We start from the raw sequence: 22,328 nt of genomic DNA on the forward strand, positions 1-22,328 counted from the left end.
GTGAAGCATTGGAGGCTTGAGTCATCGAGATTCTTCATGCACAATAATACAATAAGATGAGGCATCTCATGGGGCATTGCAATCTTGCTTGTCTTGTATTAATTTTATTTAGGGCTTATTAAATTTCATTTCTCAAATAAGTAAAAGCAAAGACATTAATATACTTATTCTTCTTCTGACCATTGAAGCATTATTTCTTACAAAAAACAGGCTTGCATATTATCTAGTGTTGGCTAATTCTGATGGAAATATAAAGCATAGTATATGCAACAGCCATGGCCAAGAACCTCAGCTGATCATTGAGCACCATGCAAATTAAACCAATGACCCTTTCATCATCTCATGTGAGAAAATCTCATTTGGCATTATCTATCCTTAAATCAATAGTGTATGATGTACAACATTCATATGCACATGTACCTTCTCTAACAAGTCCTGTAAGCACTGCACAACACGTTTGCTTACAGAAACCAGGCAAGCATCCTGTATCTGCTCAATCTGATTCAATCCCTGACGATGAAGACTCGAAGAAGAAACCTCAGTTAATAATACTTTTGCCTGAAATCAAATAAGAAAGACATCAGGCTTTATAGAAAATCTATGAGTACAGAAACAAAATAGCAATATAAACCTTCTGGAGAAGTTGCTTTGACATGTTGCTCACTTTTGCTGAAGCAGCAGCAACATCAATACACAGTAATGCCTACAATGAAAACATTGATTTTTCACAATTGTATAGTTGATTCTAAACATTGACTTTTCACAATTGTACAGTTGATTCTAAACATTGACAACATTTAGTATCTAGCACATAAACCATAAAAAGATAAAATAACATACATTTGCAAGAGGGGTGAGTGGAGCTCGCAATCCTGCAAGCTTCAGGGCTTCCTCTGGACTTGAAGATCCTTCAGCCACCTGTGTAACAACGTCATTCACCTGTTGTGGAAAAATATAAATCTAATTTAATTTCCCATTTTCATTTTCATTACTAAGGAATGTGCAATGAGATCATCAACACCAAAGTGCAGCTGTGTATCACCAAAATGATCTTCACTCCATTAAAAGTTATTCTTACCGATGCTCTTGCTACTGCTCCATCTACCCATGCAGCAAGCTGCAATGCAGCTTCATCTTCTGGAGGCAAGGAAAATCGATGAACGGCTTCCTCACCAAGGTCATATTCAGCCCTTTGGACGCACCTGCATAAATAGTAATACAACCGCAGCTATGCTACTTAACAAAAGTTAACAATTGGGTGCATCAACAAGAACATAATTTAAGACCCTCATGACACTTGAAACATGTTCCACATCTTTGAAATGTCATTCTAAAATTTCCCTTAGGAGAACAGACATTATACAGAGAAAGTACAGTTCCTAATGAAAGTACAGTCCCTAAAATTTTCCTATGTTGTTTTTAATGAAAGTACAGTCCTGTCTTACATTGAATTTTCTCATGCAGCTACCACAAATCTAGAATTTGGGTCTACTCAATAATCTCTTATTTCCTAAAATTAAGATAACAAATTTCAAATTTTTATTGCAGCTCCTAATCTAATGTTTTCGATCTCCAATAATCTTCCCTTCAAATGTCCTGGGAAAAATAACTTCAGTGAATTTCTCCATTTTGGAACACCCCCATGGTGGAGATTTTTCAAAAACGGGATTTTTAGTCTAACTTCAGAAACTTAAGTACGCAGATAGCTATATTCTTTAGAATATACCCTGTCCTTAGTTATTTTTAATTTGGTTTGTTGTTCTTAAAGAAAGAAAAAAACATTTTAGATGCAATCTTTTGTTTGTCCTATATGCCATTTTGGCCTTCTTAAAAGACATTAATGCATTTTTTGGAATAACTTTAAACCCACAATAATTTTTCCATTTTAGATGCAAAAAAAAGATACAAAGGGCAGATAAAGATTTGCTAGATTCTAGCTGCTTGCAATAGAGCAGAGATAATTGGCTAATATTCTAACTCTAGGTGCATGCAGAGTTGCCTGGATGTTCTTTGCCATTTCTATTTGCATATATTCATAAGAAAATCCATCCATTACGTCCTTTTCTAATAAATATCTAAATTAATATCTGACCTTCTTTCACATCAGCTGCCTACAGAATGCCTATTGATCAAAAAACAGATCTAAACCAACTGTCCATTAATCCATACATTCTTTCCCATTATATCATCAAAGAACAGTGTGACTATAACCAAAAGCTCAGATTTCCCTCCCCAGACTTCAAGGTTAAAAGAACTGAAATCACTCCTCTACAGAAAACTTAGAATAGATCTCTATAGACATTGAAACTACTGAAGAGAAGTGTATGATCGTAATCCACAGTAAATTTCCATAAAAAAATTCTTACATATTTAACAGAGTAGAAGGAGCAGCACGTAAAACTGTCAGAGCCTCTTTCCATTGCCATTGGCACTGTGAAACTGGAGTTAGACGTTGCAATACTGCTAGCCTCCATTCCCATTCTTCAATAAAATGTTGTATATTAGATAGTTTCAGTTCCCAAGCTTTAAATGCAGAATGGTTTGTAAACCCTCGAGGAAATGCAGAATTCATATTCTGATCTTCAAGCTCAATGCCATGTGAGGGTAGGCACTCTCTCAGAACTTCAAGTAAACGACGAACAAACAGAACTGGAGTTACTTTCTGCCCATTCTCTGGGTATGATGCCTCAGTTGTCATCTCCAAAAGGGAATTAAGCTTCATCTCCAATGCATTTGGGAGAGATTGAATTGATGTCTCCTCAATATGAAGAAGATCAATAACAATGCTCATTAAAAAAATCTGTCCAAATTAGTACAAAAAAACTCAGCCAAGGCAATCAAATAAAGACTGCCAAATAGTTAAAAAGAAAGAAAACAAATTCTGCACAAAGAAGTATAATGCCACGTTATCAAAGCATCTATTTTACCAAAAAGTGCAAAATGGTCGCATATTTACAATATTGCAATACAAATTGAAGTTCTAAAAAAATTCTTTTTCTAGTTCAAGTAACAATACCCATACTTCTATATGTCTAAATTATCTGTGCGGATAACAAGATTCTTTAGTCTCTTTTATCTTATTTACTTTTATGTTTCCTTATTAACATTTATTTTATTTTGATTTCTTGTTCTCAAAGACCAGACAACACTTAAGATGTAATCTCTTGTTTGGTCTTATAGTCCATTTTGGCCTCTTAAAAGACGATATATCTTATTTGATCTTGGACTGCCTAGAAGGCTTACAAAATCATCTAGATGCTCTTCGTGCATTTTGTGAAGACAAAAAACCTTTGATGCACCTTGTTAAGACCAGAATTAGAATTATGATATTTAACACAATTCAGGCATAGATGAATAGGCTGGATCATCAATTTCAATTTAGTGGGCAGCCAATTGAATACACAGGCATATGTATTAGGGAGCAACATTTACATGAACTCGCTACACAGCCAGACTCTCTAGAATCTATGCCGATTTTGGGACACTTGAGGGACAACGTGCTTATGGATTCTAAGAACCATGCACTAAACTACATTCAATACATTGGTCCCACCCATCCTCTTGTCCAGAAAGAAAGAAAGAAAGATATATTAACAAGAGATTGCAGAGCAGGGGTAACAGTACCAGGTTTCCACCATGCTGAAAATTTGGAGAAACATCAAAAGGCCATTAGTTACAGTGATTGCTCACATGATAAGGATTGGTACCAGATAAGTAAGATAGACAAGAGTGGGAAGCAGCCCCCTCAATCATCAGTGGCATTTTTTTAAGCCGTCACTCATATATATCAAATCTGAAATTTACCTAAGCATCACCATTTTAGTGTTGGTATTCACAACTCAGAGGAGTGATAAACCTATAAACGTTTCTCTTTCGAAGACAAAAGCTACAATATACCTAACTTGAGAATCTCACATGTGCCAAAACCAGATTCCCTCGTCTCTTTTCTTTTCATCTTATTTACTTTTATATTTACTGTGTAATATTTACTTTATTTTGATTTGTTCTCAAAGACAAGAAAACACTTAAGATGTAATCTCTTATTTGGTCTTATAGGCCATTTTGGCCTCTTAAAAGACGTTAATATATCTTTCTTTCTTTCTTTCTTTCTTTCTTTGTCATGGATGCCAATGACACCAAAATGGACCACAAAATGGATGCCAATGAAAATTTGGAGAAACATCAAAAGGCCATTGGTTACAGTGATTGCTCACATGATAAGGATTGGTACCAGATAAGTAAGATAGACAAGAGTGGGGAGCAGCCCCCTCAATAATCAGTGGCGTTTTTTTAAGCCGTCACTCGTATATACCAAATCTGAAATTTACCTAAGCATCACCATTTTAGTGTTGGTATTCACGACTAGAGGAGTCATAAACCTATAAACGTTTCTCTTTGTCATGGATGCCAATGACACCAACATGGACCACAAATCCAATATGCGATCTTCAAAATATTAAAGCTACTAACATGATCACGCACCATTGGACACACTCTCTTCATCCCATCAATATTCCGTACTGGATCAGACCATGATGGATATTTTCAGAGGGCAGCAAATTAGGTTCCAATCATCAGGCACCAAACCTGATTGTTGGTTATTCATGATCCATAACGACATTTCAAGCCATTTTGTTTATGGAAACTAGCATAGAAAGTTATTTTCCTTTGTTTTCTCGATTTGTTTTTTCCTTTTATTGACAATTTAGCAATTCGTAATCTTTGTTAGTCTCATATGCCATTAGGGTCTTTAAGAAACATTAATATATCTTTCTTTCTTGATTTTTCATAAGAAGGTTTTTATTGAAAAATCCAAGGAAGTCTCAGAAACCATTACGTCCCTGGAAGATGATTTACATGGGTATTCACCAATGTAAACATAAAATATTCATAAATCATAATAGCTAGTAAACTATTTCTCAGCATGATGAGTAATCTGCTTAATAGATCCAGCAGGAAGCTGGTCAGATGGGGGCAAGAGGGATTGGAGACTACAGGTTTCTTTTGTATACTTTTTTTTGCCAAAAAAGAATAGATGAAAATCTTGAGAATACATGATCCTCAACTTCTAATTTCAAAACGGGGTGTTGAGAAGAAATAAAGATATCTTACCATCTCTTAAGATGTCAAAATCGCCTACAAGAACAACAAGTGATAAAATCTTAAAAGGTTGTCTTGTCCTTCAGAAAAATAAACCAAAATAAACGTAACTAAGCGAAGTAAATAGAAATAGACTAGACGTGACAAAAGATTTTTCTCATCTATATATGGAAGATTTTCAAATCAGATATATTGTAATTTATGTCTTTGAAGATCTCTAATATAGATCGATACAAAATGGAGATGTCCCTGACGCGAGAGAAGCACCTGCAATGGTAGGAGATAATGGCCTTTATCTGTTGATAACAAGAGTGATGAGGTCGTGGTCCACAAGGCTGCGGTCGAGGCCTACATGCATTATAAATTGCTAGTGCCTGACCCATTCTAACCCCTTTACATTATCCTCGTTGGGAGCCCATTTGTGTAGCTCTTGATTGACTTGTAGCATGAGTAGGCGCGATGGGGCTAATGGAAGTTGTGATTGTTCTTTGTTGATGATCTTATGTGGCTATATTGTTGTCCTTCAATAGCTTCTCCATGTGCCTTTTGAGTTCTAGCAACCGTTGGTTCCCATATTCCATTACCTTGCATAGTGAGCCAAAACCCTTGCTTAAAGAGGCAATGGTATTTCTCTCTTATTTCATAAAAAACAGTACAATGACAAACATAATCATCTTCAAGTTCCACTCCCTAACAACACAATTGACAAATTCTTTCTTCTAGAGGTGTTCGTGCATATCTACCTAACTCAATCTCTTAACTCATGTGAAGAAGTTAGCAGCAGCCTTCACAGTATGGAAAGCATGGGATAGATGTGTGTCCATGTAAGAAGTTCTGATGATGAGTCCATCCTCCGTGTGTAAAAACATGTGGGGTGATGGTGTTAAACAAAGATTGTGATTTTTTTTCTTGACATAAGGTTGATATGAAACAATGAAAGGAAGAGAGATATTAACGTATCTCAAGAGGCCAAATGGGTTTTCAGCCCAAGCACAAAATTACATCTGAAAATGTCTTCTCATCTTGGAGAACAACAAACCAAAGTAATATATATAAATAACTTAGCAGAATTGCTCAAGATGCAAGAATTTTTGTTAGCTTAGTGAGATATACAACATGGGCCATTCCAAGATAGAGAGGTCTCCAAAGCAAGGAAAACACCTTCTGCGTTGGATTCTAATGGCGTTGATTTGCTGATAATAAGGGTAATGTCTTATGTGCATGATAGATTGCTATACCCATTTGAATATTGTGGTTGAGACTCCTTTGTGTAACACTTGATTAACTTGTAGCATGGAAAGAAGGGGTGATGGTACTAAAGAAGTCATGATGGTGTCTGGATCAGGAGGCTAAGCACTTTTATCAATAGGAAAAATCAAGGACCCTAGAACGAGAACCTTGTGGAATAAAGATTATAGCAATAAGGTGTGAAATTCTAGAATTTAAATTAAATCATTAAGAACAGGACAATTCTAGAGTTTAAATAGTTAAATAATTCTAGAGTTAGGTAAACCTCCCTGGAGAAAGCCAGCCTCAAGGTTGTGTGATACATCAATATGAATTTCTAGCGTTCTGAAGTATTGATTAAATATCGGCCAGGATCTAATAGCAAGTTGGGTGATGCATGTTGTGTTGAAACGACCTCGGTACAAGTGGGGTGATGGAAGTTGTGATGAAAAGACCCCAACCAAGTTGGTTGAACCTACTTGGATGAAATTGTCTAATGTGCCAAATATTCACATTAGATAAGCATTGATATTACGGACTTAGACTTTGGCCTTCAAAAGATCTCCATCATGGGTCATCCATGATGAAGGTGTTTCTAAAGCAAGTAAAACAACTTCCATGTCAGGTGAATAATGGCCTTGATTTGTCAATAACAAGGATGGCAGGGCCATCATCCAGACGGGCATGGCCTACCTGCACGACGAATTGCTGGTCTTTCAAATGCATGGTCGAGATCTGAATTGTGTAGTTCTTGATTGACTTGTAGAATTGAAAGCGTAAATGAAATGAAACACTATTAACTTCTCAAAAAGGAAAAATGACCTATGAGACCAGAAGTTACATCCATGTGAATCTTGCTCCCCTGCAGCTGATGGATGCTGATCTGTTGCTGCATTCTCAAGAAACTGAAGTAGGACTTCACATAAGCTATTTTAAAGACATTTTAACAAAATATTTATTACTGCAATCTCACAATAAGATTTATCTGCAAATATCAAATATTAGATGTTAAATTATTCTATACAAGACTTGGATTCAGAAGAAATGTCACCATAGATAACTAAAAATAACAATAAGGAAGATTTTTCACATAAATGTCCATATTAGAAAGTACTTAAAATACCAAAAATAAACTCACTTTTCGCGGGACATTGGAGATGGAATTGATATGATCACGTAAACTTTCCAGCAAATTCAAAGCAATGAAGTCCATCTTCATATTATCATTTTCAATCGTGCTTCTATCCATTGCTGCCAAAGCAAGTACTGTAGACTGAACTCCAAAATGTAGCTCTAGTATCTCAAGGTCCTGCATTCTGCGTCATTTCATGTTCACGTCTTCAATAAATGATTCAATCTTAGTTGGCTTACACTATTTCAAATTTATGTTTACCAACAGAGCAGTAGATTAAGTACAAACAGGCATGACCCCTCAAGATTCAGCCTCAATTTTGAGCAATATGGTAGTAATAGCTCAACTAAGGTATTTTACTCAACTACGTTCCTCAATTTTGAGCAATATGGTAGTAATAGCTCAACTAAGGTATTTTACTCAACTACGTTGATTTGTATAATTATTCAGTATCAACAGTGCAGTAGATTAAGTACAAACAGGGCATAACTCTTCAAGATTCAGCCTCAATTTCAAATTTATGTTTACCAACAGAGTAGTAGATTAAGTACAAACAGGGCGTAACTCCTCAGGATTAGCCTCAATTTTGAGCAATATGGTCATAATAGATCAACTAAGGTTTTTTACCCCTCTACATTTATTTGTATAATTATTGCGTACGAAAGGAGACCATGAAATGAGTGGTTCACATACACAGAAATATGCATTTATTAAACATATTATTCTTGTTTTACAAGATGAGAATTTAAGTTACATTAGCATTCCAATTAAGAAATGAAAAGTTACATCAAAGAAAACCAAACCCTACAGTTTTCAATGATTTTTCCCAGGTCTACAGAACACATTTTTACTATTACTCTTTTTTGTTCTTATAAGCCATTTTGGCCTCTTAAAAGATGTTAATATATCTTTCTTTCTTTCTTCCTTCCTTCCTTCATTTCTTTCTTTCTTTCTAGCTGACCTAGTTCTTACATCTCATAGATTGTTGAAGGCAGGATCATTGGTAATCTGTTTTCGGGTTCCTTGGTAGAATTTGGCTGTTCTCATAATATACATTTATATCTTTTGCACAAAACAGTGATTATAGTAAGTATACTAAGTCCATCTGTTTTTGGGTTCCTTGGATAAAATTTGGTAGTTCTCATAATATATAATTATATTTTTTGCACAAAACAGCAATTATATTAACTACCCTAAGTCCATGGCTAGGGCACTCTCTACATTGGAACCCACATCAAGACCCTTTGACCCCCCACTTCTTTTCGAGAGGCTTGGGTGGAAATAAAATTAGGCTTAGTGTATAGTCACTTTCGAGTATACTACATATTGTACACTACTAGAACTCTTTTAGTTTAAGTTCAATTTTTTACTTAATTTTATTTTAGTTATGATGACTGGATAAATACTCTTTTGTTGTAAACCAATTGTCTCATGGGCCAAATTTGGCCTTAGAAGACGTTAATATATCTTTCTTTCTTTCTTCTTTCTAAATCTTTCCAATGATTTGCCTTGTTAAGACTCGGTCCCCATGTCTCTACTCCATAGAGAAGAGTTGGTGTGACAAGGTAAGCACCTGGCAGGTAACTCATAAGCAAGGTAAGCACCTGGTAGGTAATAATGACTTTTATTTGTTGATGACAAAGGTGACAGGGCCATGGTCTTGATGGTCTTAAACCTACATGAATACACATTGCTATTGCCTGATCTATTATAACCCCTTTCGAAAGTCCTAGTCAAAATGGCCTATGGGACTGAATAAGAGATTAAATTTTTTAAATGGTGTATCACCTTGAAGAACAAGAAGCCAAAATCAAATAGAACTACAATAGTAGAACTGACTAAGCTACCAGACAATCTCGTAACTTAGAACGAAACATTCCACGCTAAGATGGGTGAAACTTCTGCCTTGGAAAGACTTCCAAGATGGACAGAGGTCTCCAAAGTGAGGGAAGCACATTCAATTTCAGGTGATGTAGTCTTGATTTGTCAATAATAAAGGTGACAGGACTCTGACCAATATGCACAACCAATTACCTATCTGAATCTCTAACTGATATGAGAAGGTCTGAAGTCAAAGACATAGACAACACTTTCCCAATATGTCAAGCAAGTGGGCTGACTTTTCCCAGTTGATTCACATTTTAGAGAATGAATAGACTCACACCAAACAGTGGCCAAGTAATATGTTGTAGATTGGTGAAGAAGAAGTCACAATGTACAATGAGTAGCAACCAGTAAACATCAGCTCAGACTATCAATTTTTATTCTAAACCACTCCTACAGGATGCCAACAATTCATTTTTCCTTCTCTTTGATGATCAAAGAAAAATATGTACTTGAAGTATAAATTTTTCTAAATTCCATCTGATTGGACAATTTTTTCCATGCTTTAACACTCAGATATGTAGCTGAAATGAAATCATACCTCATGCATTCTGCAAGTGATGTCGGAACAGGACACATTTTCAAAAGCGCTCTTGCATGACTGAATTTAATATCAGGTACAACATCAAAAAGCACCTGCAAATACAAACATACTCATGAGCTACATAGTAAACTGAATATAGATCTTCCTTCAGGAACATAATTTTCACAGAAAATGTAATTAAGTTCCTACTTTAGTGCACATATGCTCTTAAGAGATGGCCTGACAAATGCAAAAGTTTATCTAGTGATATGACAATAGTACTGGGACACTTCAATGTGAGCAGAATACCCAAGAAAAAGGATATGGACAGAAACAATCAAAGAAAAATATATACATATGATTTTCAAGTTTCAGCATAATGTTTGTCATTTGGCATGTAATGAATACTGGATGTATCAGTTGGCCACAGGCAGGCCTTCAAAGGATGTAATATTTCTCCTCAAGAGAAGAGATTGACAGGTCAACCAGCAATAAGGATTTTGATATGCTGTGGGGAACCAATGAAGCAGGTCTGATATAATGAACCAGCTTATAGGTGGTAAGACTGGGCTAATTTCCTTTCTTTTATTCCTTTTCTCATGTAATAGCCTTTAGAAGTTGGGACCAAACTGTTAGGTATTTTGTCCCTCCTATTGGGAGAAGTCGGTCAACCGGATCAACTAACAAGTCGACTGAACTGAAGGACTTTGAGAGTCGACCAGCCGGACCAACCAAGAGGTCGAAGTTGAGGCCGACTAGTTGGATCAATTGAATAGTCGACAATAGGAGTCGGCTAGTTGGATCGATTAGACTGTCGACTTGTGGGTTGGACAGTCGGGTCGACAAGTCGGCCGATTAATTATTATTATTATTATTTTATAATAATATATTATTCACATATATATATGGAGCTAGGGCAAGGTTGTTGATTTAATGGGTGTACAATATTCTTGAGTAACTGAAGAGATACTAAAGGAAGAAGAAAGAAAGAAAGAAAGATATATTAACGTCTTTTAAGAGGCCAAAATGGCATATAAGACCAAACAAGAGATTACATCTTAAGTGTTGTCTCATCTTTGAGAACAACAAATCAACAAATCAAAATAAAATAAATATTACTCCGTAAATATAAAAGTAAATAAGATAAAAAGAGGCAAGGGAAACTGGTTTTCGGCACATTTGAGATTCTCAAGTTAGATGTATTGTAACTTTTGCCTTCAAAAGATCTCTAGCATAGGTCCATCCAGAATGGAAAGGTCTACGAAGCGAGGGAAGTGCCTGCGATGGCGGGAGATAATGGCTTTTATTTGTCGATCACAAGGGTGTTGAGGTCGTGGTCCATGGGGCCAGGGCCTACGTACACGACAAATTGCTGGGGCCAGGGCCTACTTGCCAAAACCCTACGAAGGGATTTCTGTAATCTGAGTCTTTCTCCTTGAAAGCTTGAAAAAGCTTTGTAATCTCCCTTTGTACTTCTGCATCATAGTGAAATCTGTTGCCCTATGGTTTTCCCTGTTTTAGGGTTTCCACCTAAATCTTGTGCACCGTGTACTTTAAGTTTCTGTTTTGTTTGTGTCTCTAACTATTTTTCTTGTTTATATCTGGTCGTAAATCCCAACACAAACTTACATTGACCTATTCATTTTTTGGGCTCTTAAAAAACAATAATATATTGAAGGCAGCACGAGGATTAGGGTTAGGTCAAAAAACTTAGAGGGAGAGAGTCTGAGTGAGAGACAAAGGGAGAGAGAGAGATGCACGCTATCTTGGGTACAAAGAGTGTACCTCTTTTTCGGTTTTTAGATATTATGTAAATACAAGTCAAAAGTGTGCTACCCTTTATTCCCAACAACCTCCCACCTAAAGGCAATGTGTCGTGAGAAGAAGAAAAATAAAAGTCAGCTAAGTCCAAGTATGTACAAAGCTGAACCACATACATCTATCCAACTCCCATCATCTGTCGGCAATGAGCAAATCGCTCAGCTGGAAGACCCTTCGTGAGAAGATCTGCAGGATTATTATTTGTATGTACTTTGACAAGCTCAATGTTCTTGCTGTCAAGTACATCTCTGATGAAGTGATACTTCACCTCTATGTGCTTCGTCTTTGCATGAAAGACGGGATTCCGAGCTACCATGATAGCACTCTGGCTGTCACAATGAAGAATAGGTAACTCTGTAATGGCAAGATCCCTCACTAGATATGAAAGCAGCTCCTCCAGTGAAAGTAAACACATACCCAGAAGTAGACTTCCTGCAGTCTGCGTGACCAACATAGTCCGCATCCGTAAAACCAACGACAGATGCCTTTTGCTTTCCAAAGCAAATACACAAGTCCTTTGTGCCTTTGAGATATCTCATAATACCTTTCACCGCTTCCCAATGCTTTTTGCCGGGATTTGCCATATACCTGCTAACCACTCCCACTGCAAAGGCAATATCAGGGCATGTAGCAACCATCGCATATATCAAACTGCCAACGGCTGAAGCATATGGAACCTTAGCCATTTCAGCCTTCTCATCATCAGATGTAGGGCTGTCTTCTGCACTAAGTGTCAAATATGGAGGCAATGGAACCCCAATTGTTTTCCCCCCCTCCATATTGAAACGCTGCAAAACCTTAGAGATATACTCCTGCTGAGATAGAAAGAGTACCCCTTTCGACCGGTTTTGGAGCATTCGCATGCCAAGGATATGATTTGCATCACCAAGATCCTTCGTATCAAAGCTGCCATGAAGGCTTCGCTTCAATGAATCCAACGCATGAATATCCTTGCCAGCAATCAACATATCATCAACAGACAAAACCAAGATAATCAGGCTGCCATCTCCTGCCTTCTTGGTGTACAAGTAGTGGTCCACTTGACTTCTACGAAAACCTTGAGACTGCATAAATGCATCAAATTATGATACCATTCTCTTGGTGCTTGTTTAAACCCTCTTCATGCAGATCGCCATGTAAAAAGGCAGTCTTCACATCCATCTGTATGAGCTCCATATCTTCAGCTGCAACTAAGCCCAAAATGATTCTTAATGTAGTCATCTTGACTACAGGCGAGAAGATCTCATCAAAATCAACTCCATATTCCTGCTTGTATCCTTTTGCAACTAATCTTGCTTTGTACCTTGGCGAGGAATCAGAAATGACCTTCATTTTATAAACCCATTTGCATGGAAGTGTTTTCTGCCCTTTAGGCAACTGCACCAAAAATGTTTACCATAAATGACTTTTTATGAGATGTTTGTACATGTTTACCATAAATGCAATGATCACAATGTTCAAAATCAGCATAACGAAGACATGGCAAGTAACCCAAACGAGACAATACTTTCATACCAGTTTCACTCGTGTGTCCCAACCGACCATGCCACAAAGAAACACTAGGCTGCTCGGTTATGGCAACAACATGGTCATTCACACTAGATACATGGAGAGGAAACAAAGTATCACTTTTAATACCCTTAGCAATAACTCTAGATCCCTTACAAATCTTCCATTTCCCATCACCAAAGGTTGTGTGAAATCCTTCATCATCTAGTTGTCTTGTGCTAATCAAGCTCTTCTTGAGCTGAGGTACATGTCGTACATGCTGAAGTGTGAAAGCAGAACCATGCTGAAACTGTAATTGCACAGTGCCAATACCTGCAATTTCACATGCATAGTTGTCCCCAAGATGGACAACACCATGTCGACCCCCTGTGTAATCTGAAAACCACTCACGATGAGGGGTGACGTGAAAAGAAGCACCAGAATCGAGTATCCAAGTGTGCATGTCACCATCCATATCTACAAGTAAAGCATGTTCTCTATGGAATGATGAAACAAAGAGTACATCATTTCCACTATCACTATCATGAGTGACTACATTCACCTCTTCAATTTTAGTATTGCCTTTCCTCGGTTGAATGTCTCTCTTTTCTTCTATGAAATCATCTATCTTCTTGCCCTTTCCTTTCTCTTTCTTCCATTTGAAACAATCACGTTTAAAATGACCCTTTTTGCCACAGTGATGGCATTCTACATCTTTACCACGTGATTTACTACGGCCATAACTATCAGATTTGCCTCTTTGTTGTGACCTACCCCTCATATGCAACGCACTAGAGGACTTATTGGATGCATTGTTTTGCCGACTCATCTCTTCCATGAGTAGAGAACTCTCTACATCGGCATAAAGAAGCATCGCATTTGAATTGCTCATAGCAGTCCTGAAAGTATCCCAACTTTCTGGCAAGGTGCAAAGTAAAAACGTGGCCTTAAACTCATCATCAATGATGAATTTTAAGGCAACCAACTGGCTGAAAATGGAATTGAACTCACTCAGGTGAGTTGACATGGGTGTGCCCTCTATCATACGCAAATCCATAAGTTTCTTAAGCCAATAAACTTTGCCAGTTGTCGTCTTTTGGGCATACAGTTCCTCCAGTCTAGTCCATATAGAATAGGCAGAGTCCAAACCTTTGATATTAAAAAGCAAGGCATCAGAAATCGACAACTCAATAGTCGAGCGTGCAAGCTCGTTCAACTCTTGCCAATCATCTTGGTCCATATCTGTAGGCTTTACTAGCAATGGGCCCGGTTTCAACTTAAACCGAACCGAACCGTTTAACCATGGTTTAAAAGTTTATAAGCTCCAAAATAATAAAATGGTTTGGTTTGGTTTTAATTAATAATAAACGGTTCGGTTTCAGTTCGGTTTGGTTTTGAAACTAGGGTTTATAGGTTTATAGGTTTGGTTTATAGGTTTATAGGTTTTTGGGATTTTCTTTTTATCCATTAAATGTTTATGTAATTTAATGGTTTAATTAATGTTTTTCATTGGTTTAATTCACTTAACATAATTGTTTATTTAATCTAATGGCTCAATTAATCTTATTTATTTATTTATTTATTTTAACATAAACGCTTATTTAATTTTGTATATTTTTATTTAATTAATTCTTTAATTAGCTTGACTTAAATGTGGTTAGGTTTAAATTTTTTATTAAATGGTTCGGTTTGGTTTTAACTTTTCCCTAAATGGTTTTGGTTTAAATGGTTTAGTTTACCTTTTTTTTAAATGGTTTGGTTTAAATGTTCAAATGTTCATAAACGGTTTGGTTTGGCTTTTGTTTTATATAAAGGGTTTGGTTTGGTTTCAAGGCACCGAAACCGAACCGGGCCCATTGCTAGACTTTACCCCTTTGACTTTTATAGGCTTTGCATGCTTCTTTTGCAACAGGATGTTGTAGCACTGCTTTTTACAAACCGCAAAGTTATGTGCACCCTCAAGCTTCTTGATGTGCATAAGGTGGCTACTGTCACTGCTACTAGTCATGATTTCTTAGCCCAAACGGAGGACCAAACCTGCTTTGCAGAAATCGTGACCTGCTCTGCACAAAACCCTAAACTCTGCTCTGCAAAAAACCCTAAACTCAGCTTTGCAAAAAACCCTAAACTCTGCTCTACAGAAAACCCTAAACTCTGCTCTGCAAAAAACTCTAAACTCTGCTCTACAAAAAACCCTAAACTCTGCTCTACACAAAACCCTAAACTCAACTCTGATACCAGTTTGAAGGTAGCACGGGGATTAGGGTTTAGGTCAAAAAACAGAGAGGGAGAGAGTCTGAGTGAGAGACAAGGAGAGAGAGAGAGAGATGCACGATGTCTTGGGTACAAAGAGTGTACCTCTTTTTTGGTTTTTAGATATTATGTATATACAAGTCAAAAGTGTGCTACGAGTGCGTTCACACTCGTGCACTAATAAAGCCACGATGGCCCTTTATTCCCAACATATATCTTTCTTTCTCCCAAAGCATGGCTTTACAAGGCACCCTAGGGAATGCTTTCTGCAGTTCAAATGTGGTTGAATTTGAGTACAATGTTAAAGAACACTTCCTTGATATGTCCTACCCCACCTAATATGTGAGATCCAAATGAGCTCCTGGTAAGATTTAAAAATTGCTGCTCTAAGGTGTGGGAGAGTTGTAGACACCATAGACAAATAATGCACTCATTTGAGAAAATCCTATATATCCTTATTTCACTTTTACAAAGGTGATTCTTGCACATAGTAGACATTCCATTTCAACCTATATTTCATCGAAGTGATCATGGTCATCAATAACTCCTATTATATCTATTTTTCTTCTCTGTAGGAGGAATCTGATGAGATTGATTCCCGTGTTATGTTTTTTAAATGCTTTAGTGGTCAATAAAATGCACCATCAGATTGTGTGAGAAAAGCTGTTAATAGCAGCAGCAGAAGAGTTAGAACAAAATAGACACAGCCAAGCTGTGAGAAGGTTGTTAGACAACAATAAAAAAAATGGTTGCAAAGAGTAGAGACACAGCCAAAGAGTTGTGCTTGTTTGTAAGTAGCAACAGAAAATAATCTCATTATAAAAGTGGCTGGTATAAGTCTATTTATACAAAATTGGGAATGGTTGTTTGGTAGTTAAGAGACTATTGTACTACCAAACAGGTACAATAAACTAGGAATAAAAAGGGAATATCTTGGAAAAAGTGGAAGAGAGAAAAGGCATTTAAAGCGTTGTAGATTCTAGAGAGAGAAGGCATTTAAAGAGTTGCAAATTCTAGAGAGAGATGAATCTAGGAAGAGAGAGAATGTAGTATAGAGATAATAAAGATGAAAGAGAGTGCAGGTCTAGAACTGCCACCCTCCAACACCTCCTCTCGGCTCCAGAACAGCTGTCAAACATTGAGTCGACCGAGGAGCTAATCAATGGCATGCCTTGGAAGCGGAAAAAAAACACAGAGATTGTTGTCAGCGTAAAGTTTTGAAACCCAAGAGAGAGAAAGGTGTCAATTTTGTCATGCCAAGCTTTGGGAGCTTGCTTTAAGAAATACAATGCTTTTTGTAACCTGTAGACCATGTTTTTCTGCTCTAAAATCTTGAAACCTGGAGGTTGTTCAACATAACCCTCCTCTTTCAAGTCACCATTAAGGAAGGCTGACTTGACATCCATTTGAAAAATGGGCCATTTGTTATAAGCAGCAAGTGCAAGCGCACCAGATGTATACTCATTCATGAAGTTCAGCATCGAAGAGATGAGAATCACGAATGGTGGCTTGAAGCCACTTGGGAAGTGGTGGAAGCTGGTGTGTAGAGGGAGGGGAAACAAGTGGAGTTGAGGGGGAGGTTTGAATTGTTGGCGAAGTTAGAGATTGAGTAGGAGAAGATGGGGGGCTTGAAGGTGAGACATCTTCGTCTAAAATAGGAGATTCCGGAGGAGCTAGGATTTCAACCGTGAACTCAGGTGAAATCCTAGAGTTATCTAGTTGAGACTCCACAAAATGAACATCCCTAGAGATGACTAAATCCCATAACCTGTAGGCTTTAGATTGTGTTGTAACCAAGAAATTTGCATTTCTTGGTTTTGGACTCAAATTTAGTCCTTTTATGATCTGAAATGTGAACATAAGCATCACAACCAAAGACTTTAAAATGAGATACTGAGGGCTTTACACCTGTAAATGCTTCTACAAGGGTCATTGCAGCAACTGCTTTTGTTGGACAGCAGTTGATGATGTAGACTTCTGTGTTGACAACTTCACCCCAAAATTAGAGAGGACGATCAGATTGAGATAGCATTGTGCGAGCCATCTCTTGGACTGTCCGGTTCTTCCTTTCCACAACTCCATTTTGTTGAGGAGTATTGGGTGTAGAAAATTGGCGAGCAATGCCTCGTTGAGAGCAGAAATGGTGGAAAGCTTGGGAGATAAACTCTCCACCATTGTCCAACTTGATCTTTTGAACTTTCTTTGATGTCTCGTTCTCCACGAGAACTACCCATTCTTGAAATTTTGTGAAGGCTTGAGGTTTTTCTGCAAGAAAATAAACCCAAACCTTGCGGGAGAAATCATCAATGATGAGCATGAAGGAGCATGCACCACCAAGAGTAGTCGTTTTCATGGGACCACAAAGATCCATGTGCACTAACTCCAAGATAGATGTTGCACGGTGAGTGGCTTCATGAGAGAAAGGCTCTCGATGTTGCTTGCCATGAAGACAAGCAACACATGGGGTATTGGGAGTTTTGAAAATAGGAAGACCCTCAACTAGTTGTGAAGAGGAGAGCTTTTGTAGAGAATCGTAGTTGAGGTGACCGAGCCTAGCATGCCACAACGTGGGATCTTCTTGTGCCACCAAGCCATGAGAGCCTTGAAGAAGATGAAGACGATGAGATTTGGACTTTTCCAAGGGGCCGTGGGAACTTTTCAAGCGGTATAAACCCCCTTCTTGTGTGCCACTAGCTACAATTTGTAGGCTGTTGGTGTCCATGACTTCCAAAACTGAGCTATCAAAGTAGACTCCATAACCTTGCTTAGTGATTTGGTAGACTGAAAGTAAGTTGGCAGAGATGCGAGGCACATGTAGCACGTCTTGAAGAATGACAGGTTCTTCATTTGAAGAATTGTTAAGAAACACATTACCCACACATGAAGCCTCAATGCTTGAGGCATTTCCTATGGAGATTTGGGAGGATCTAGGCTTCACATCATGCAAAATGGATTTGTCATAGGTCATGTGAGAAGTGGCACCACTATCTACTAACCACTCATCAATGGTTGAGGTAGTTGGTTCGACCAAATGTGAAGTATGTTCCTCAATGCCAAGAAAAATTGTTTCTTTGGCTGAGTGGGCTGAGTGGGCCGAGTTGGATTTCGGTGTAGGTTGATTTTCGGTAGAAGAAGAGTTCTTAGCATTGTCCCTTTTCTTTTTCCGACAATCGGGCTGAATGTGACCTTTGTAGCCACAATAATGACAAGTGAGCTCCTTGTAGGCTGGGTTGTTTGGTGGTTTTGGACTGGGTTTGTTGTAGGAGTTACCATTTTGCTTCCAGTTGCCTTTACTTGTCGCATTAGAAGCGTGTTATTGGAAGTTTGAGCACTTTTCTTCCTTGTTGCCCTGTCTTGTAGCATGCCAAGAAATGTATTCATATCAGGTGTGTTGGGAAGAAGAGAAATTGTGTCACAAAAGGCTGAGAATGACTCAGGCAACTTTATCATTAGACGATGCACAAACTCGACTTCAGTTGACTTGCTTCCCAAAGAAACTAGTTCCTTTTGGAGAGTAAAAAATTGTGTTATTTGATCCATGATGTTGGGAGTGTCATGAATCTTGAGATTTGCTAGTTGGCTCTCAATAGCTATCATTTGAGCATGATTAGCTCGATGATACCTCTTTTTGATGGCTGTCCATAGTTCATTGGTTGTCTCTTCATCTCTATCTTGAAATCGGCGAGCGATGCTCGGTTTAATATTAAACATGAGGAACACATGAGCACGAGAATCCTTATCTAGCCAAGCTTCAATCTCAGCGTTAGATGAGCCAGCAACTGATTTGGTTGAAGAGGATAAAGTTATTGGTGGTTTCTTGTCACTACCATTGACTACATTCCATAAACAATGGTATTGTGGCAAGGTCTTTATTTGTAGCTCCCAACCCAAGTAATTGTTCCCATTCAAGATGGACTCTTTGGGGAGTTGGGGAATGGTTGATGAAACGATAGTGGCATGTGAGGCCATGGATATCCTCCTCTTGAGCTACAACTCAACAATTTACAGCAGTTGTAAGTAGATGCTCAAGGTCGTTCTACTTCTCCCTAGATGCTAGGTGAGGCTCAGATGATGGGAAAAGAAAAAAAAAGAACCTCCTTTGTAGGTTGGGAGAGTGGCTGCTAAGAGAACCTCCTCTATAGGGTTGGGAGGGAGGGATAAAAGAAGAGAGGTCTGTGTGGTTTTTTGGCAAAAAAAATCAGGTTGAGGATATGGAGACCTCACTGCTCTGATACCATGTGAGAAAAGCTGTTAATAGCAGCAGCGGAAGAGTTAGAACAAAATAGACACAGCCAAGCTGTGAGAAGGCTGTTAGACAACAATAAAAAAAATGGTTGCAAAGAGTAGAGACACAGCCAAAGAGTTGTGCTTGTTTGTAAGTAGCAGCAGAAAATAATCTCATTGCAAAAGAGGCTGGTATAAGCCTATTTATACAAAATTGGGAATGGTTGTTTGGTAGTTAAGAGACTCTTGTACTACCAAACAGGTACAATAAACTAGGAATAAAAAGGGAATATCTTGGAAAAAGTGGAAGAGAGAAAATGCATTTAAAGCGTTGCAGATTCTAGAGAGAGAAGGCATTTAAAGAGTTGCAGATTCTAGAGAGAGAATGTAGTACAGTGATAATAAAGATGAAAGAGACTGCAGGTCTGGGACTGCCACCCTCCAACAGATTGTACTTTCTGTAGCCCATAAGGAAAGCTTTGTATCATGTTTTGCATCACATGTAGTTTAAACTTGTTTAAAATCTCGCTCATTTAGCTTTTCCTTCTGTTCAAATAGTGCAATCATGACATGTACTAATGTTAGTCAGAATTAAGAGCATGACAATATGAAATACAAACATGAAATAGCACTAGGATCTTAAAAGATTTAATGGTTTCTTAAGTTAAGTATCATACTCGGATAGGTGAGTGCATTGTCAATCGTTCCAGAACAAGGTTCGTCACAAAGGCATCTGCCGGCTTTATGTCTGGCACTGTATTTGTGTGTTTGCTTGTTCCTTGATATGGAAATAAAAAAAAGCTTGCTGACCAATCTTGCCCAGAGTTTACAACCGCGGAGAAGTATGCAATATGTAGATGATAACAAAGTTGGTCACATAGATGATCCACACAACATGACTGCATATAAGTACAGAAAAACTATATCAGCATAGGTTTAACCCCTTGATTATTAGAACAGCATATAATTGCATTTTACAAGCTGCAACATGGTGGAGTTCAATTATTATTTCAATTAGCTTCTTTCTCTTTCAACAAGTGAAATTTACAAAAATAAAGTATGCATTAGCAAAAATTGAAGGAGATAAAAAGCATGCTAATCTATTATATCCTGTTTTTGGGATGACAGAATTTCTAATCTTTGTATGTTTCAAAGAACGTCAGAATTTTAAAAGTAGTGATGTTTTTATGAGAAAGTAACACAAAAAAACAGAATGAAATTTCCTGAATTTAAAAACTTAAACAGACGAGTTTAAATACTCCCTAAAGATTACTATAAGAAAACGAAAAAAGTAGGAGAATAGAAACAAACCACCTCTCCATGCTTTATATTCAGAGATAGTTCCGTTGACTTATTATCCCATAAAAACTCCATCATTTGGCGTCGAGCTGAAGTGTCACCAGCCAACAAGTCCCAACCCAGTACAGCTGCCAAAGGTTGAAGTCTAGGGAAAACAGCAAGAACCTGACCTTCATGCAAAATCTGAATGAGTGCTCATTAACTCATTAACAGTGGAAAAATGTTAATCAGACTTACATCAACTGCTTTTTGGAATTGATGACTCTTTATTGAAGTAATTGCAGCATCCATCACAATTTCAAACATATGTGCTCCAGTGGCTCGTGAGTAATGGTAGAGTTGTCTCAAGGTGTGACTAACTGCTACTGTTGCATTTAACCCACCACCTTGTGGGACAATGGTGTCTTCTCCCCGCAAACTCCTAAAACACTGATGGAGATAATGTAATGGTGGAGGTAAGCTTGTTCCGCTCGACACTTTATATGACATCGCTGCTTCATGTAAAAAATAATCTTGTACAGACTATCAATCATGAAATATAATGGTCAGTTTTAACAAACCTATAGTTACAATAACATAATGTAGAAAAGTAACAATTTATTACCTCCACAAGAGAAACCAAGGAAATGCTTCCACTGGATTGAATGCTCTCATATAGTTCAAGCATTTGCATTCTGAACTTTTCTTGTTTGATTACACCATATTCTTGACTTAGAATTTTCCTCACAATTGCATGAATAATATCTCTGATGTCAAACAAAACACATGTTTTATAAATTATGTATAGGCTGCAGACCCACTTCCATCTCTTCGCATCCACAAATTGAAGCATTATAAAGGACGTTAGGTCATCTAACCTTCGGACATAGCAACCAATACCAAAATATATTGTGTTACGTGACACATATGTGAGCTGAAATATAAATAGAGATGATCTCGATCTTTGGTGTCTTGAGTCTACTAAGGATATATAAACATTATCAGTGTATTCCATAGGAACAGGCATTATTAAGGCCGCAATTCATTTCCCACATGCTTTCAAGGTTTTACGCTTTAAATCAATTTTTAACCTTTAAATAGGCAAATACTTAACAAAACACATGTTTTATAAATTATGTATAGGCTGTAGACCCACTTCCATCTCTTCACGTCCACAAATCAAAGCATTATAAAGGACGTTAGGTCATCTAACCTTCGGACATAGCAACCAATACCAAAATATATTGTGTTAAGTGACACATATGTGAGCTGAAATATAAATAGAGATGATCTCGATCTTTGGTGTCTTGAGTCTACTAAGGATATATAAACATTACCAGTACATTCCATAGGAACAAGCATTATTAAGGCAGCGATTCATTTCCCACATGCTTTCAA

At 37.6% G+C, this 22,328-nt stretch overlaps 1 protein-coding gene across 1 annotated transcript in view; it reads right to left on the bottom strand.

Annotated features, from left to right (window-relative positions):
• The window catches only part of LOC147867639 (zinc finger FYVE domain protein), a 50,905-nt gene that overhangs the window by 22,691 nt on the left and 5,886 nt on the right, over positions 1-22,328 (bottom strand). The window contains exons 2-12 of the mRNA XM_087315730.1: positions 21,556-21,697; positions 21,189-21,473; positions 20,964-21,116; positions 20,330-20,551; positions 9,885-9,979; positions 7,466-7,643; positions 2,367-2,800; positions 1,079-1,202; positions 841-939; positions 632-703; positions 421-558 (exon numbers count right to left, since the gene is read on the bottom strand). Coding sequence (XP_087171856.1) covers positions 421-558; positions 632-703; positions 841-939; positions 1,079-1,202; positions 2,367-2,800; positions 7,466-7,643; positions 9,885-9,979; positions 20,330-20,551; positions 20,964-21,116; positions 21,189-21,473; positions 21,556-21,697 — 1,942 coding nt within the window. The remainder of the gene's footprint in view (positions 1-420; positions 559-631; positions 704-840; positions 940-1,078; positions 1,203-2,366; positions 2,801-7,465; positions 7,644-9,884; positions 9,980-20,329; positions 20,552-20,963; positions 21,117-21,188; positions 21,474-21,555; positions 21,698-22,328) is intronic.

Source organism: Azolla caroliniana, unplaced genomic scaffold (genome assembly GCF_043228905.1).
Source record: "Azolla caroliniana isolate FFs.n. ecotype wild unplaced genomic scaffold, voAzoCaro1.0.p SCAF_2, whole genome shotgun sequence".
Taxonomy (NCBI): Eukaryota; Viridiplantae; Streptophyta; class Polypodiopsida; order Salviniales; family Salviniaceae; genus Azolla; species Azolla caroliniana.